The sequence below is a fragment of the Heterocephalus glaber genome, unplaced genomic scaffold (genome assembly GCF_053883595.1).
Source record: "Heterocephalus glaber isolate CG9 unplaced genomic scaffold, H.glaber_assembly_v1.0 deba00001444, whole genome shotgun sequence".
Classification (NCBI taxonomy): domain Eukaryota; kingdom Metazoa; phylum Chordata; class Mammalia; order Rodentia; family Bathyergidae; genus Heterocephalus; species Heterocephalus glaber.
The window spans coordinates 18,811,253-18,830,379 of NW_028258297.1; the positions used below are offsets into that span (position 1 = coordinate 18,811,253).

A 19,127-nucleotide genomic window follows, 5' to 3' on the forward strand; every position below is an offset into this window, starting at 1 on the left:
AAATGGGCTGGGGATATAGTTTAGTGCAAAGGCCCTGGGTTTGATCCCTACTACCACACACGCAAAAAGAGCCTATATGCAATTTTTTAAAGCTTATCTGTCAAAATTATAAACAACCTCAGAGCTATATATAGGGCTCCTAATTTAACAAGGTAAATTACTATTTGGCTAACAGGTGATGTTCCACTCATCTGTAATAAAACTGCCACTCATTACTAAAATAGTACCTTGTACTTCTCCCATGCTCAAAATTAAAGAAAAACTCAGAATAATTCACAGCATTTGAGATTCCCTTATACCTTGGTAAAGGAAGTTGTTTACCTGATATTACACAATTTTAAGAGTGAACACTCTACATGAATTATCCACCCCCATTCTTCATCTGTTTGTTAGAATAGATTATAATTATGTGCCCTGCTACTTATTGAGTCTCAAATGGATTAAGAGCTAACCTGAACAGTTGAAAGAAATGGATACAAGAAAACAACAAAGTCTGCCTACTCCTCACATACAAATTTCTCTTAATAAGAAGAGAAAAACGGGGGCCAGGGATGTAGCTCAGCAGCACTGGGCCTGCCTACCTGGCAAGCACAAGGTCCTGATTTCAACCCCTGGTACCAAAAGGGGCGGGGGGAGGGGACATAACATACTATAATTTACATTATAAAAAGCCACTGCAAATGTGACTTTCTACTTTTCATCATCGCTAACACTTGCTGAGCGTCTGCATACACTCGATGTATGTCCACATACAATACTGTCTGTCCTGCATTGCTCTAAGTGCTTGTGTCAAGTCATGTTTTCAAAAGATGCCCATACCAGCCTATCCGATCCCATCCCTCTTCTTACAATGTGGTGTCAACAGATGGTGTCTACATTACCATTCCTTGAATCTGAGCGGGCTTGAGATTATTTTTTGGGTTTTTGTTTTTGTGTTTGTGTTTTGAGACTGGGTCTCTATACAGTTTAGGCTGGGCTCGAACTCATGGTGTAGCCCTAGCTGGCCTTGAACTTGTGGTGATCCTCCTGCCTCAGGCTCTCAAATGCTGGGATTATAGGCCTGCGCCACCACTCCCAGCTCAGGCCTGAGTTTACTGCAAAACTGGTAATGTCAGATATAGTGGCACAGGCCTGTGATCCCAGTACTGTGGAGGCTGAGGCAGGAGGATCACCGGGGAGCCCAGCCTGGGCTACATACTGAGTTCAAGGCCAGCCTGTGCTATACAAAGTGAGACCCTGTCTCAAAAAACAAAAAAAGTGGTAATGCCAGATTTCCCAGGTCATTAACGGCAACAGTTTTAGAAAGGCTTTCTCCTGAGCTACCAAGTAAATAACACAGTTCCCCTGAATCCACCATGTTGAAGAGAACCTGTGAGGATCAGAGTTAGAGAAGTGCCAGAGAGGTGCCCACTGTTCCCGTCCACAGCTGCCCAGTCTTCCTAGCCCAGGCACCAGGCATGTGGCATGAGGCTGTCAGTGAGCTTTCTGACAATTCCAGTGCCCTGCACATCACCACTCTGCAAGTGCCGAGCTCTGCCCAGACTGCAGTCCCATCAGCAAGAGAAATCTGCTCTAACTACTGAACGCCGAGGTCAGCTGTCTTCCCTGATAGTGTGACAGCACGGTAGAGTATTAACTCCCTTCATGTTCAATCCTAAGTGCTGTTAAGTGTGCACACAAAGTTGAGACACAGAAACCATGTGATGTGCCCTAAATCAAACAAGTACGAAGCAATAACACCAAGAACTTAACTGCCACACTGCTACATATTCGAAGGAAAAACCTAACATTACTGATTTAGGAACCAATGTGAAATAAATACAGCCTATAATATACAACAAAATGACTGATGCTCTGTTTCAACTAGTGTGATACAACACAAAGGTTCCTCTGGGGCTAGGCATGGAGATGCTCGCCTGCAACGGGGCTACACAGTGAGTTCAAGGCCAGCCTGCACGGTACAAAGTGAGACCCTGTCTCAAAAAAACAGCACCAGGGATTTAGCTCAGTGGTTCCAGTGCCTGCCTCGCAAGCACAAGGTCTCGAGTTTGATCCCCAGTACCAAAAAAAAACCACCACATTTCAAAAAAAGCAAAAAGTTCCTTTGGTCTTGTACATACATCCTTAGCGCACACGCACACACACACAAATATTTAACAACTATATATAATTTGACTCATTTGGACAGAGAATTACCAATACGATAACCATTAAATTTAGTTCCTACAAGTTAATTACGTTCATAAAAAATTAAATCAAAGTCAGAAAGAGAGAACAACACTGTTCTCAGGTAGATTTTGTCCCAAATTGATAACTTACAATGCCAAAACAAATACCAGCCTCACGATGTAAACATAAACTCCAACTGGAGGCAGTCCTATAATCCTGCTGCTTGTGAGGCTGAGGCGGAAGAATCGCAAGTCCAGGGCCAGCCTGGGCAATGCAGCAAGACCCTGTCTCAAAATAAAAACTAAAAGGACTGGGCTGTAACTAACTCCACATGCCAGGGATGGAAGGAGGGATGGGAAGAAAGAGAGAGTCAACTCCAATGTTTGTTCCAGGCACTGAGGTGTAAGCACTTTCCTTTTTATTGATCAAGACGGAGAGTTAGTAAGAACTGGTCTTGAACAGCATTGAAGACGTTTAGGCCACATGAGATTTCTGTAAAGCCATGTGGACTTGCTTTGTTAACTGCTGTGGCACTGTAAGATTTTAGGTTCCTAAACTCAGAAGCAAGAAGAAAAGAACAGGTGCCTATTTCACTGTGTGTTATAAATAAGTCAAATAACCCCAAGGCCTCCTACTCACCTAAAGTAGAGGAATTCTGCTCCTTTATAATCTGATTAATCTGTATGGTGAATCAAATCTAAGACTCTTTTAGAGCAAACCCCTAAACCTAGCTAGCAGCCTGTACATAGTGAATAGTCCTGTCTCTTGCTTTCTGCAATACCAGGGATCAAACCCAGATTGGGCTCAAACTTGCAATCCTCCTGCCTCAGCCTCCCAGAGTGCTGGGATTACAGGCATGCACCATCACACTCAGGTGCTCATAATTTTTTGTTTGAACTCTGGTCCTTGCACTTGCACAGCAGGAGGTAAAACCACTGAGCTAAATCCCCGGCCCAGGTGCTCATAATTTTTAGTTAATTTAAGTAAGATTGTTAAGGTAGATGAAATATACGGCTCTGTCACATTAAGACAATCATAAAAAATTAATTAGAAGCACACCAGAAATCATTAGCCAAAAACAAGATATTATTACCACTATTACTATAATTTATAAGCTCCACATTATAAGCTATACATTATCACTGTAATTTTAAAAACAAAAATGGTTTTTCTAACCAAGAAAAATACTCTATATCCCCATAATTATTTTATAGGTAAAGAGGGAAGATCTTTCTCCCCAAGACCCAGCATCACTCACTAAATTGGCCAATGGGGAGTTTCTGCAACAATGATGAAACTTGGGCTGTGGAAAACACGCAGGCTGTGTGCTTTTCTCTCCACTGCACACCACCCAGGTTTTCTTCCCTCTGCTTCCCATCTCAGTTCTATAGCTCTTTTTAAGATTACTCCACCTACATTTTTCATATAGTTTAATATATCAGCAATTACATTCAACAAGACTGTAACGGTAGAAATATCCTTCTTCAATTACACAATAAAGAGTGATCTTTTACTTTAAAAGATCTCAAGAAAAAAATGTGTATACCAAAGGGGTCATATTTTTTAAAAATCTGGTAGAAAGCCAGGTGTAGTGACACACACCTATAACTGCAGTCCAAGAAACACCCAGCACCACAAAAAATAAAACCTGCTATGCAAGACAACACCCATTTTAAAACGGAGTAATCACGTTTCCTTGAAGGTTTTTGTGGGGTTCTCTGGTGAGACAGGGTCTCACTGTCTAGTCTAGGCTCCAGCCTTGAACTCACCGTGTAGTTCAGGCTGGCCTTGAATAGGCAGTGATCTTCCTGCCTCGGCCTCCTGAGTGCTGAGATTACAGGTGTGCACCACACACCAGGCTGCCTGAAGGTTTTTAAGTCAGTGTTAAATTATAAAAATGATTTTTCTTGGCCAGGCAGAGTAGCACACACCTGTTACTCCAGCTACGCCAGAGCCTGAGGCAAGAGGATGGCTAATTCAAGGCTAGACTGAAAATTTTAACCACTTACCAGTCCAATTACTTAAATACAGGATTATCAAAAACTGCTTATTTTTTCATTAATTTTTATAATACAAGAAATGTAAAAAAGACAATTTTATCAAATTTATTCAATACAAGAATCGACTCAAACAATGCTCAGGATAGTCACTGTCGTAGTAAAGCTGTCGAAAGTAGTTAGTAAAACCTTATCTTACTGGTGAGGAGGGGTAAGCTCAGGGGCAGAGCACGTGCCAGGTTTCTGTAAGGCCCTGGATTCCATGCCCACAACTACGAGAATAAGTGACTTTATCCGATGATTTCAGAATGTATGTTTCTGACAAGAATAAGGACAGCAGTACTCAATATTTCAAAAGACATCAAGTGACTAATTTCCAAGATGAATTTAGAACATTACTTTATAAAAAGTAATGACAGAAATTTTATAAATTACCAGTTAACTAGTAAATGCTTTTGCTGAAAAACACCAAGAGCCTTCCAAGAGCTCAATGTTTTCTCTAACTCATAACACTTCTAGGAACATAGAAATGAAAATCAAAAAACAAGTCAGGAACTTAAAAAAGTACTGAAATTAAGGATGAAAAATGGCAACAAGTCTTTTCTGCGTGCTGGTAAGGCACACCTATAATCGAGCTACTTGGTAGGTTTGGGCAGGAGGATCACAAATTCAAGGTCAACCCCAGTATTTTAGCAAAACCCTGATCTACATAGAAATAGACATAGTCTAGTGCAGTGGCACATGGCTGTAATCTCAGCACTCTGGGGGGCCAGCCTGAGCTACATACACAGTGGAAGGGGGCGGGGCGGGGCAGAGGGTGTGGCTCAAAGTGAAGGTCCTGGAGCTCATCCCAGGCATCACAGAGAAAAAAAGAGAAGCAACCTAGCGAGGGACAAATCTATAAACAAGAGACAATGTACACAGAGTACTACCCAGAATCAACCAAGAAATTCTGACATATGCTACAACAGACAGAGCAGATAGAACACAAGTGAAAATCATCCAGTCTCAAAAAGACAAATACTTTACAGCTCCACTTCCATGAGGCACTTAATAGTAGGCAGTTCTCTTTTTGCCTCACGTGGCCACACTAGTAACAGTGACAAAGAAAACATATGCACCAGGTACTTCCATCTCCAATTCACCTCAACCAATGACGAAGTTCTAAACATTAACACCTCTCACTGTGAGTGAGATGTGTAGGTGAGAAGACCTGGGCGGGTGTTGGGGCACCCGCCTGTAGTTCCAACTCCTCAGAAGGGGGCGGGGGTGGCTTGAGCACAAGAGATTGGGCCAGCCTGAGCAATACAGCAAGATCCCTAAACATGCAACACCTCTCAAACATAAAAAAGCCAGGTGTGAAGGCCAGGGATTTAGCTCAGTGGTTTCGCCGCCTGCTGCGCAAGGACCCAAGTTCGGTCCCCGGTACCCAAAAAAAAGAATGTAAACACCAAAAAAAGGGCCGGGGATTTAGCTCAGTGGTTCCACTGCCTGCCTTGCAAGCACAAAGTCCCGAGTTCGATCCCCAGTACCAAAAAAAAAAAAAAAAAAAAGCCAGGTGTGGTGGCACACACCCGTGATCATAGCTCAGGCTGAGGCAGGACAATCCCAAGTCTAGGCCAGCTGGGGCAACTTGTTGAGACCCTGTCTCAGAAGTAAGTGAAAAGGGCTGGAGATGTAGTTTAATGCTTCCTGGACTCAATCCCCAGTACAGCCATTTAAAAAAGAAGAAATAAAACCTCATCTTTTTTTTTGGTACTGGGAATCAAACTCAGGACTTTGCACATGCAAGGCAGGAGGTGGGACCACTGAGCCAAATCCCCAGCCCCAAACCTCACCTTTAATACACCAGGTGGCCGGATTCTGTGGCACACTCCTATAATCTCATTACTCAGGAGGCTAAGGCAGGAGGATAGCCATAAACTCCAGGCCAGCCTGAACTAGTCTCAAAGAAAAAAAATTACACCAGGCCAAGGGAATAGCTCAGTAGTAAAGCACTTGCATGAATGCACGAGGCCCTGAGTTCAAACACAATAATCATCATCATCATCATCAAGCTGGGCATGGTGGTGCACACCTGTAATCCCAGCACTCTGGAGGCTGAGGCAGGAGGATAGCCAGGAGTCTGAGGCCGACCTGGACTACATAGTGAGTTCAAGGCCAGTCTGAACTGCATAGTGAGACCCTGTCTCGAAAAGCAAACAAAAATAACAATAACAATATCAATAGTAACAGTAATCATAATTACAGGCTTGCAGACAAGCACAAACAGATAATACAACACCATAAATGTGAAACAGTAACAGGTGACTTTTGAACCCAGAAGAACCTCCCTAAAATAATCTTGAGATCCTAGATCTAGCAAAGCTGCACCTGGCAACATCCGGAGTTTGTGAGAAGGGGGAATATACAGCATTATTTATTAGTTTGAGCTGCATTTAGAGTACTTGCCGAGTCTGCAGCAGAACCCTCACACCTGAGCTCTAAATTACTCTCTACTGGAGTGTCAACACCTCCATCTATGAGAATCCCCCTGAGGTTCAGGAATGAAGCAGCTGGAAAAGCCCAGTCTCCCACATCCGCCCAAGCTCTCACTGGAGGTTCTTCCCACCACTGTGAGAGAAAAGGGAGAATGACCGAACTCAGCAGTGCCCAGGCCCTTCACAGATGCCATCTCACCTCATCCAGAACTAAAATACTGCTGGCATTCTACAGATAAGGAAGCAACTCCTGAGAAGTTAAATTACATTCACTTCCAATTTAAAGTTTCATGCTATCAGTGCTCAATGCTTATTTAAATTTAGTTATTATTTTAGTGATGGGTGGGTCTAGAAATATTGGTAAACTATATGAAATCCTCAAGAAAAACTTTTCCTTCAGAAACAGTAACTGATTTTCTTAAGGGGCACCAAGAAAATTAGATTTACTTTCCTTTGATCTGGTTCCCAATCATTACTTTTCCTCCCATCCTCTAACTGCCCCAAATCACTTAGGTTCCTAACTGTACTGTGTTAGCCAACTGGTCTCCGAATTCCAACTTTCTCACATATCAGTCTTCCCATAATACTTGTTTCATCATTCATGCAAAGTATGTTTAAGAATACAGCTGGGTGTAGTGGCACAGGCCTGTAATCCCAGACCTTGGGAGGCTGAGGCTGAGGCTGAGGCAGGAGGATTGGGAGGATCGTGATGGGGCCAGCCTAGGCTACACAGTGAGTTCAAGGGCAGCCTGGACCACATAGCGAGACCCTGTCTCAAAAGAAACAAAACAAGGGTCGGGCATTTAGCTCAGTGGTTCTGGCACCTCCCTCAAAAGCGCAAGGTCCCAAGTTTGATCCCTGGCACCAAAAAAAGAAAACAAAACAAAACAGTGGCAGAGTATTCACTGTTAACTGGTTCCAAGAGTACAGCAAGTTGAGTACCAAACTAACTGTTCTGACTGGAAAGGGGAGTGAGTCAGGAGGTAATCCACACCAACAAGTTCTAGCATGTGCATTGGGAACCAAGCAATGAACAAAACTTTCCCATCAAAATGCATCACGTATCAAATTCGAGATCCTTCAAAGCAATAGAGCAAATATGACTGTGTGTCACGTACTGTGCTAAAATACAGCACCAACCAAGACAGAGCACAGCTGGGTATGTTAGTGGACACTTGTAATCCCAGCACTATGGGATTTTCAGAGGAGGAGGGTCACAGATTGGAACCCAGTTTGGCAATTTAGCAAATTCCTATTTCAAAGTAAAACATGAAAAGGGGTGTGGATGCAGCTCAGAGCAAAAGCCCTAGTCTCAATTCCCAGTACCACTTGAAAAAAAAAAAAAAAAAAGCAGCCAGGCGTGGCAGCACACACCTGTAATCTATAATTCCAGCACTTAAGAAGCTGAGCCAGGAAGATCAGGAGTTCCAGGCCAACCTGGGCTACAGAGTGAGTTCTAGGAGCTTAACCTACAGTACAGAGTGAAACCCTGACTCAAAAAAAAAAACAGGGCCAGGGATTTAGCTCAGTGGTTTCACCACCTGCTGCACAAGTGAAAGGACCCGAGTTCGATCCCTGGTACCAAAAAGAAAAAGAAAAAAAAAAAAAAAAAAAAGCCAGGGCCGGGGATTTAGCTCAGTCATGATGCACCTGCCTTGCAAGTGAAAGGTCCTGAGTTCAATGCCCGGTACCAGAAAAAAAAAAACACAAAAAACAAGTCTGGGGTGGTTGCACAGGCTTGTTAATCTCAGCACTTGGGGGGCTGAGGCAGGAGTATCATCATGAGTTTAACGCTGGCCTGGGCTACAAAATGGGACCCTCTCTCCAAACAACAACAACACAAACAAGAAAATGTGACTCACAGCCCCATACTAAGAAAATAGGAGCACAATGGTGCTGACATAAAAGGCACACTTTAGTCATTCACTCTCATTTCCCAGGTCTAACCTCCGATCTAGGCAGGAGGTCTTCTTGTACATGAGACTCATTTATTCCTGTATATTTCAATTAGGTTTCCTTAAAGCCTCTCTTCAATAGTCCTGGAACCCTAAAACACAGCCTCTTCCCGTCAATCTTTAGTCACTAACTGTAAGATTCTCTAGTTCTATTTTTTGTTTGTTTGTTTGGGGTTTTTTTGTTTGAGACAGGGTCTCAGTTATGTAGTTCAAACTGGCCTCAATCTGGCAGGGATCCTCCTGCCTTGGCCTCCTGGGATCACAGGCCTGCGCCATCACACCCAGCCTCATTACTGAACAGGACACAATGCTAAACATCAGTAACTAAACAATAAATGACAAGCACCCAAGCATCATATGATCACCTATTCACACCCAAAACAGCCCACTGAGTGTTAAGGCCAACATAATATTAACTTCTACAAATGCAACTTCTCTGAAGTCACCAAAATGAACTCAGATGAGGGTGGAGCTCAGTGGTAAACAGTTTATTCAGCTAACAGCACACACATACACACACACAAAATCAATTCAATATGGTTAAGTCACTGCAAATCAATTACAAGAAAACATACTCCTGGGCCGGGAGGTAGCTCAGTGCCCACAAGTGCAAGGCCCTGAGTTCGACCCCGGTACCAGGAAAAAAACAAAGAAGAAAAAAGAAAACACACCCCGAAGTTTCTGCTAACAATGAATAACTAGCTTTACCTACGTATTTAGAATGACTAGAACTGAAACCCAGCACTCTGTGGGGCTGAGGCAGAAGGAAGAGTTCAAGCCTAGACTGGAAAACTTACCAAGATAGCCAGGGTACAATGCAGCCTTCTAACACATGCACAGCAGGTCCATAATTCACAGGTCTCACTGCTGGGCAGCATGAACCTCAGTGGGATGTGCATGACGGTCCCACTGGGCAGCTTTTTATTTATTAGTAAAAACATTAGTAAAAGTGATCAGATCTGTTTCTATCACCAGTGGTACAAGGGCCAGGGATTTAGCTCAGTGGTTCTGCTGGCTGCCTTGTAAGCGCAAGGACCTGAGTTCGATCCCCAGCACCAAAAAACCAGTGGCATGGGCCACTCACCCAATGGGACAGTCAAGCATGGACCACCTCAGCCTCCCAAGTGTTCAAACTGGCAGGAACAGGCTAAGTTGGCCAAGAACATGTGTTAAAGAAAACTGGTTCAAGTGCACAGGTTTTTTGAGACAGGGTCTCACTTTGTAGTTCAGGCTGACTTTGAACTCACTAGGTAGCCCAGACTCATGGTGATCCTCCTGCCTCAGATTCCAGACTTTCAGTGATGGTACGAGGCTGTAATTCCAGTAAGTTGAGGCTGGAGGATCCCAAGTTTGAGCTCAGCCTGGGCAAGTTAGTGACTTAGGGACAGACTTTTCTTTTGTACTGGGGATTGAACTCAGGACCCTGCACTTGTGAGGCAGGCACTGTGCCGCTGAGCCAGGCCACTCTTTTTTTTTTTTTTTTTTAATCTTTTTTTGGTTTTTTTGAGACAGGGTCTTGAGCTCACTGTGTAGCCTAAGCTGGGCTTGAGCTTGCACCGGTCCTCTGCGTCAGCCTTCCAAGTGCTGGGATTACAGGGATGTGTCACCATGCCCAGTGTGAAACCCTTTTTTAAAATTTAAGAAAAAAAAAATGACTACAGTTGTAGCTCAGTGTGAAGACCTTGGGTTCAATCCCTCCTACCACTCCCCACTCCCTATAAAAGCCAGGAGGCACTCTACTGCTGAGCTGTAACTCGACTCTTTAAAGTCTGCTGCAGCTGGGCATGGTGGTGAATCTTCAGTTCAGTCCCCAGTGCTGGGGAAACAATTCGGTCCATGCCTCATCCATGGACACATGGTGGTACATGCCTGGAGGCCCAGCACAGTAACGGCCATCCCCAGTCTGTGCAGGCTGGGGCCTACAGCACTCAGGTCAAGGCCTTATGTTATTCCCGCCTGTACCCAGCACCTACAGTAGTACTACCTAGCACAGTGAAGAGCCATTCTCTCTACGCCTGAAAAATAAATGCCCCCCACATACTGACATAGACACTTGATGAACTGTGCAAAAACACTTCACTCCCAATCCATAACAATCTTATAGGATAAGAACCATTACTGTCCTCCGTACACAAGAAATCTAAAGCAGTAAGATATTAAGGAAGTCCTATTTTGGCATCTCAAATTATTGCTAATACATACTTAAGGTCTCATGATACCCAATGCTGTATTAAGTACTATGAAGAGCTAAATGAGCAAAACTGATCTGACCTCAAAAATGCCATTCTGGGGCCAGGGATTTAGCTCAGTGGTTCCAGCACCTGCCTTGTAAGCGCAAGGTCCCAAGTTTGATCCCCAGTACCCATAAAAAAAGAAAGATAAAGCAAGCATTCAAGTAACATGGATTCTTGAGCCAGGCGTGGTGACGCACACCTGTAATCCCAGCACTTGGGAAGCTGAGGCAGAAGGATCACCAGGAGTTTGAGGCCACCTTGAACTACATAGTAAGACCCTGTCTCAAAAAAAGAAAAAGGAAAAAAAAAAAGGGCCAGGGATGTAGCTCTGCAGCATGGCAGCTGCCTGGCAAGTGTGAGGTCCTGAGTTCAATGCCTGGTACCAAAAATAAATAAATAAATAAAAGATTCTTTATAACAGTTCACAGGATTTTTTAGCAAAAATTATTTCATTTGGACCCTCCTGGTAATACCACACCCTGTTTTGCAGCTGAGGACCTAAGGCCAAGACATTTCTCAAAATCATGATATGGGTCTCAGTACTAGTGTAAGAATTGTCCTTATTCCACATTACAAGTTCTTTATACTCCAACAGTCTACACATCCCTCCACCTATATAAAAAAGCCAAAAGGGGAATACAAATATGGGAATTAAAGGGACAAAAAAAGCCACGTTTAAAGAAGGCCAGGAAAACATCCACTGTGGCATTGGGGCGGGTTGAAAAGGTTTGTCAATCAAAAAATCTGAAGCAAGGGCTGGGGATTTAGCTCAGTGGTTTTGCTGCCTGCTGCCCAAGTGCAAGGACCCAAGTTAGATCCCCGGTACCAAAAAAAACAACAAAAAAAAACAAAACTGAAGCAATTAAATGTATCAGAAACTATAAAGAGAAAAATCAGGAAACCCTTGTCTGCTAGCCAAAGGTATGAAGAAACAAGGAGGTCTATCTGGGTCAGAAAAGAGCAGCGCAGCTTCTTCCTGCTTTCTCAGTCAGCGGCTGAAGAGGGGCGATCTATGGTGAGGACACGGGACACCTCATGCAGATGGGAGCCGCCCTGAAGGGCCTTCCTGTCCCACTACAGTTCCACCAACACCTTCAATGCAACCTCTCCCCAGAGCCTGAGCCTTTCTGTTGCTAAATTTTGGGGAAATCTGTTATCCAGCAATAAATAACCAAAGTAACCGGCAAGGTATGAAGTTTTCTGCTCAAAGGAATGAAGTCCAGTGATACCATGCAGGGTAGACGAAGTGGGAAGCACTCTCCCCTCCCGTCACACACACAGAAAAAGTCCTGCACGTAGTATCACAGTATCTGGCAACCTAGCTTACATACAGGATTCCCTACCTGACCCAACAATACAGTCTTTTTTTTTTTTTTTTTTTTTTTCTTGGTACCGGGGATCAAACTTGGGACCTTGTACTTGTGAGGCAGGTGGAGGAACCACTGAGGTAAATCCACGGCCCCAAAACACAGTCTTGATGTGTCTTAAAAGTAAAATGGCTCCTTACATCTCCATATAAGCACAACCCGTAGATTTTTTTTAATGTCCTTGTTTCATTATTAGCACAAAGCCAAACTTCTTCAAGAGTTACAAATATGTAAATATGTTACCAATGAATACTGAGACCTATTAGCTCTTTTCCCTAAATTTGATCAAAAGCAGAGTAGCAAGAAAAGGATTCTGGACAGACTACAGGTAGCTGCTATAGAGCCCAAAGGGGTACCTAGTAAGAGCTCTAGCACCATGCAGGAGTATTACTATACACAAAAGCACTGTACTGCCTCAATCATATAATCCTCAGCAAATCTCCGTAATGATCCCAACATGTAGCATCATAGTTTAAAAGTTTAGGGCTGGGGATTTAGCTCAGTGGTTTCACCGCCTGCTGTGAAAGTGCAAGGACCCGAGTTCAATCCCCGGTACCAAAAAATAAATAAAAGTTTAGGCTCAGCGTCTGCCTCGAAAACACAAAGCCCAGAGTTTGATACCTGGTACAAAAAAAAAAGTTCAGGCTCTGTACTGTACTAGAAAAAGACCTTCCTACTCACACTACTGGGACAGTGAGCTATAAGCCAGTTTTCCTAATGTCAAAGCAAGTTATACCTCAGAAGCTGCAACTGACAGGGCTGGATTTCAAACTGACCCACAAAATGGTAAAGGCCTCAGCCCCTGCTGACCATTAACTCCCATGCTGTCTGCCTTTCCTACCAACCCCAATGCTTACTTGGGCACTTTTTACTTGACCCCTGGATTTACCCAGAAAGTCTGGTGAAAGTGGCTGAAAGGGATTCTAGCTTTTTCAAAGTAAATCATGGCTTATAATCTAGCTAGAGGGGAAGGGGGGGACCTAATATAAAAATAAAGACAACCACAAAAATAAGAGGCTACTGCCAACACACCTATACCCATAAGAAGTCAAGGGTAGTACTTTACTTCGCAATCTAATTCAATAGCTTGTAATACTTTGTAAACTAAAATTATTGGGTTTTGTTGTGTGCTTGTTTTCGGTTTTTTGAGACAGGGTCTTGCTATGCAGTTCAGGCTGGCCTCATGGAAATCCTCCTGCCTCAGGCTCCTGAGGACTAGGATTACAGGTGTGCGCCACCACACCCAGGTGAAAATTTTCCAGCACTGATATGTGTGTGTGTGTGTGTGTGTGTGTGTGTGTGTGTGTATCAGTGGCACTTGATTACTACTGGGATGACATTTATTCAATAGTTCTTAAACTATTCTTATACTTTTTTATGATACTGTATTAGACAATGGAAATTAAGATGAAATGATGTATAAAAAATAAAAATTTTTTAAAAGTTCACCTCAAATTAATGTAAAACATAGTAATCTTATTAAAAGTACTTAAGTTTAAGTTCAAAGTAAAAGACAAGCTAGGGTTTTATTGTGGTTTTTTTTGTACCCGGGTTCGAACTTGGAACCTTCTGCTTTGCAAGGCAGGCAGTGGGACCACTGAGCTAAATCCCTGGCCCAGGACAAGCTAGTTTTGAGGTACTGTACAGCTAAATATTCCCCCCAAAAATATTCTAACTTAGCTGGCCATGGTGGCACACACCTGTTATGCCAGCACTCAGGAGGCTGAGGCAAGAGGATCATCACAAGTTTGAGGCCAGCCTAAGCTACTCAGTGAGGTCGAGGCCAGCCTGAACTATAGTGAGACCCAGTCTCAGAAAACAAACAAAAATTTCTATTTATATTTATATATATTCTATCTTCACTATGAAAGTAAAAGTACAATTATATATCGATGTTAAAATTTTCTAAATTTCTCCAATTGTCAAGAAAAGTGATTGTCTACATTTATCAAAATAAACAGGCTTACACACTTACACTGGGTTTTTTTTTTTTTTGCTTTTTGGTCTCCCTGTATAGCCCAAGCTAGTGTCGAACTCTTGGCAAACCCTCTACCTCAGTCTCCCCACTGTGGGGATTACAGGTGTGCACCACCATGCCCGGCTTAACACAGTTCTGAGTAACCTTCTCCATCTGAAAATAATCAATGTTTTTTGTACTCAGTAAGTGTCATTTAATCATTTGAAAAGTTTAGTCACTTTTCACCACCCAAAACATCTTTTTAAATTGACATCTCAGACTTCTAAATCTTATGTCTTGCCAGTCATGGTGGCACAAGCCTATAATCCCAGTGCTCAGGAGTTCAAGGCCAGCCTGGGCTACATAGTGAGTTCAAAGCCACCCTGAACTATGTAGAGAGACCTTGTGTCAAAAAATGAAAAAAGTAAAAATAAAAAATAAAAGACTTCCTACCATGAACTCAAGACTATGAAATCCAGACTGGTGTAATCTAAAAGATAATTTAAGAATGATGGATCCTTTCCCAATATAAAATAGCCCTAAGCCAGGTGGAGGCCTATAATGCCAGGTACTTGGGAGGTGACAGAATCACAAGCTGAAGGACAGCTTGGGCAACTTAGGCCCTGTCTCAAATGAAGGGCTGAGAGTGTAGATGCCCTGAGTTCAGAAAGCCCCAACACCATAAAAAAATAAAACAACTCTCAAAAGAATAAAAATGTCAATGTCGACAAGGAGGTATTTTAGATTGTCAAGACCACAAGCTGATTTCATTCATGGTTTCTCATATGAATGACATCTCTAGTATCCTGAAATGGTAAAAATATTGTAATTTTTATGGTCTCTAATGTTTCAAGCACAGAAGTATACTCAGATATTAAGTTTAAGCTTTATTTGGACTTGTGACACCAGCATCTTACTCCTTTCTCTGAGAAATGATATTATTCAAATGACTATCTAACGTATGTCAAATGAAACCAAAACTCCACTTGCTGAAATATTACTTAACCAGTAATTCTTTGTCTCCTAAAGGGATGTAACAAACAGACTTTAGTTTAAATGAAACTCTACATACCACTTGTTTTTTATGGCAAATTATTCTAACTTTCTGAAGTGGAAATACAGGACTTCAGAACCTTTGTTCAGAACCAGTTCTACCATTTTCATGCCATACTTAACAGTTTTGTTTGGTTTTTACGAGGTTTGAACCCAAGTCCTCCCACAATATAGGCAAGCACTCCACCACTGAGCTATATGCCTAACCCTTTTTCTTTTTTTGGTACCAGGGATTGAACTCTGGACCTTGCGCTTTCAAGGCAGATGGCGGAACCACTGAGCTAAATCCCCAGCCCCACCTTTTTCTTTTTTTTGAAATGGGGTTTTCTAAGTTGCCAGGCTGGCCTCGAACATGTGATCCTCCTATCTCACAGCCTCCCAAATAGCTGGGATTCCAGGCTTGCACCCAGCACCCGGCACCTGGCTCCTGGCTCCTGGCTCCTGGCTCCCAGCGGCACCCAGTTCCCAGCTCCCAGCTCCCAGCTCGGTACTGTTTTGAATAAACCACTCAACTTGCTTTTTCATCTGCTAAATGGAAGTCAAAATAATACCTACCTTGAAGCATAGTTTTGAGAATGAGATCGACACAGAACTGTGCTGGGCCAGGCAAGTGTGTATGTACACTAAACAAAAAACCTGGTGGACGGTAATTATGAAAAGTCAACTTTCAAGTATGTAGTGTCATCAATGCAGGATAGAGTAAAATGATATGTAACATATGCTTTATTGTGCAGTTCATATCAACTTTAAATTTTCTGAAAGGCATTCTCCTACTCATGCCTATACAGTTCAACAATAGTTTTAAGGTTTGAATAGTTCATTTTAACCCCGTTCAAGATACCTATTTTAACTAGGCATAAAAGTGTCAAAAAGAACGTTAGATTTTCAAAATAGGCCTTTAGGGACGGGAATTTAGCTCAGTGGTTTCACCGCCTGCTGCACAAGCTCAAGGACCCGAGTTCGATCCCCGGCACCAAACAAAACAAAACAAAATAGGCCTTTATACTCCTTGTAGCATTAACTATAAAGTGTTCATTCATATCAGTTAATCAAAATTCCTAGAACTTTAAAATCAAATCAAAATTGAAATCAAAACTTACATTGAAATCAACTGTTAAAAGTTCTACTGCTCATCGAAACATCGATGGTCAAATTAAAACCTAATATACTTAAAAAATATCCATCAGTAAATGGAAACAAAGTCTTTGCAAATAGGGAAGGGTGGTGGGGGTGAAGGGAGGGCAGGGGAAGGGGAAAAAAATAAGAATCAAGATACTCATGTAATGGTACAAGATCCTAATGATGAACGTAACTATTTTATACTGAAAATGTACCAATAAACTTAATGGGAAAAAAAAATATCCATGAGTGATTTTTAAATCTACATTAAAAACCAACTAGGGAAAAAAACCCAGCTAGAAATACGAAGTTTTTCGAAGAGATTAAAAGTAATATTAACTTAAATATATCACAAATATTATAATTTCTTAAGTGTCCTATTAAACACGGGGTGCATTTTCGTCAGTCTCACATTACTATAACAAGCTTTAGAAAACCACTAATTCCTTTAGAGGCCTCTCAGATAGATGACTTAAAGCATTATCAACTCAAACCATGACCCTCACGTTGAAATACAACTATGCAATAAAAGACTAAGCCACGTAACGTTTTACCTTCGTGACTGTATTTTACTTAAGGGTTCCAACTATTTCATTCTGCAGTTTTTTAAAAGACACCCATTCGCTATTCTTTTCCACGATTTTTTACGTGTTTTAAACTTTGTCCCAGATTTGATAACAAAACAAATAGGAAAAGATTAAAAATCGCGATGAAGACCGCATCACTGACTACAAATGAAGGTTTCTAGAAAGCAATGATGAAACACAGAACAACAGGCTTTTTTTTTAAGACGAGAAAAAGTGATAGTTTGGGGTCTCCTCCCTACACAAGGAAGTTGTGTTAAATCCGGGCGAGACCAGCCATATTGGAAAACACTTGTCAATGATAGTTCTGACAAGTGTCCGCGAACACGGCGGGAGGAACCTAACCTTATGCGCCGAGGTGTACACCAAAGCCGTCTCCGGCTGCGCCAGGGGGTCTGGGCCTGCGTGGGGACTGTCCCGAGCTGGAGCGAACTGTCCTCGGGTCCGAAAGGAGCGCAGAGCCGCGGAGCGAGGGAAGGGGGCGGGGAGAGCAGAGTTGGGGGAGAAGGACGGGAGTTAGAAGCCGCTGGCCGCGGAGAGAGGGGCGCGGCGGCCCGCCGAGACCTCCGAGTTGAGCCTGGGGGAGGGGCCGGGCACTCGGGGAGCAGGAGGGGGGGATCGCGGCGGAGCTCCCCGGGAGGACAGGAGGGACGCGCGGCGGGGCACTGACCTGTCCTCCGAGTCCATGCGGCTCAGGGGCTCCCCGTCCGACGACATCTCTAGGCTGCCGCGCCGGCCCCCGGAGGTCGCGCTGCTTCCGCCTCCCCCGGTCCCGTAGCCCTCGTCGCCGCCGCTGGAGACGACGCTGCTGCTGCTGCTGCCGCCGCCCTGGCCGCCCGGGCCGCCCCGCGGTCCCTTGGGCTCCTCCAGGCCCTCCTTGCCGTCCCCATCCCCGCTGCTGCTGCTGGCGGCGCCGGGGCTGAGCGAGCGCGTCTCGTCGCTGCTGCTCCCGCCGCTGCTGCCCACCAGGCTCTCGGCGCTACTCTCCTCGCCAGCGCCGCTGCTGCTGCTCTCGTCCTCCTCGTCGTCGTCGTCGTCCTCCTCCTCCTCGTCCTCGTCCTCCCCGGCCTGGCTGGCGCTCTCGGGGCTCGGCTCCGACATCGTCTCCGCCTCGCCGCCCCCCGCGCCGCCGCCCCCGCCGCCGTTCAGGAGCAGCGCCGCCACCGTCTCGGCCTCCGCCTCCTCTTCCTCCTCCTCCTCGTCCTCCTCCTCCTCCTCGGGGGGCTCGGCCCGGCCCCGCGCCGCCGGGCCCGGGCTGCCGGGGGGCAGAGGGCTCAGGCGGGAGAGCTCCTCCAGGTCGGCCATGTCGGTGATAGCGGCGGCCATTGCGGCGCCTCCTCCTCCTCCTCCTGCTCCCCGCCGCCGCCTCCCTCTCGACTCTGACTCCGCGCCCCCTCCCCAACGCCCCAAACTCGGCCGCCGCCGCCGCAGAGCAGGAGGAGGGCCCGCGGGCTGCGTCAGCCCGCACACGCGCTACGGAGCCCGCGCAGGGACAGCCGGCCGCGGCGCGCACTCACGAGGAGACGGCTGCGCGCCTGCGCGGTGACACGAGGCGGCGCCCCTCCTCCCGCGGCGGGCTCCGGGCCCCGCCCCCGCGCCCGCCCGCCCGCCCGCCCGCAGCGAGCGTGGAGTTTCCTGGGGGCTTCCCACGCCCGCTCCGGCCGCGACCGCGCTACGGAAAGCTGCGCGGCGGCCGGCGTTTCTGTCGCCCTCGCCCGGTAGTCCGCGTCCGTCCCCGGGGTGTCGGGGGAGTGGTCCTGTGTGCGGGCGCGGAGCCAGAAAGCGCCCAAGTTCTCGGCCTTGTGAGACCTTCGTCCACGAGGCTCGGGCTGGGAATAGGAAAAATAAAGCCTGGCGTGGTGGTGCATTCCTGTGATCCGAGCGCTCTTGGGGGCTGAGGCAGGACGATTGCAAGTTCAAGCCCAGCCCGGAGAATTGAGAGACTTAGCAAGAGTCTGTCTCTAAATAAATGAATCAATAAAATTCTAAAAAGAGGTGGGGCGGTAGCTCAGTGTGAAGACCCTCGGTTCAACCAATCCCCAGTACCAAAAACAAGTAATTTACCATGCAAGATACCAAGTCCGTGTGCGCAGCACGGCGGTACAAGTTTTAATCTATCCTGTTTTATTATCCCAAGGGATAGTGAGATTACAAACTGGGAGCAAACGTCTCTGGTTCAGCTCTTCTAACTTTTTAGTTCATGAGCGCCATA

The 19,127-nt window shown here is 45.0% G+C and overlaps 1 protein-coding gene across 4 annotated transcripts in view; it reads right to left on the bottom strand.

Moving 5' to 3' along the window:
• Aebp2 (AE binding protein 2) overlaps window positions 1-18,395 on the bottom strand; it is a 76,247-nt gene extending 57,852 nt beyond the window's left edge. Inside the window, exon 1 of one of the 4 annotated variants that reach the window (XM_087214054.1) lies at window positions 17,586-18,395. In XM_087214054.1, the coding sequence (XP_087070180.1) occupies window positions 17,586-18,241 (656 nt within the window). In that variant the 5' untranslated portion in view covers window positions 18,242-18,395. The remainder of the gene's footprint in view (window positions 1-17,585) is intronic. The other 3 variants (XM_004845791.3, XM_004845793.3, XM_004845792.3) reach the window with 3 other exon arrangements.
• Between the last annotated feature and the right edge of the window lie 732 nt (window positions 18,396-19,127).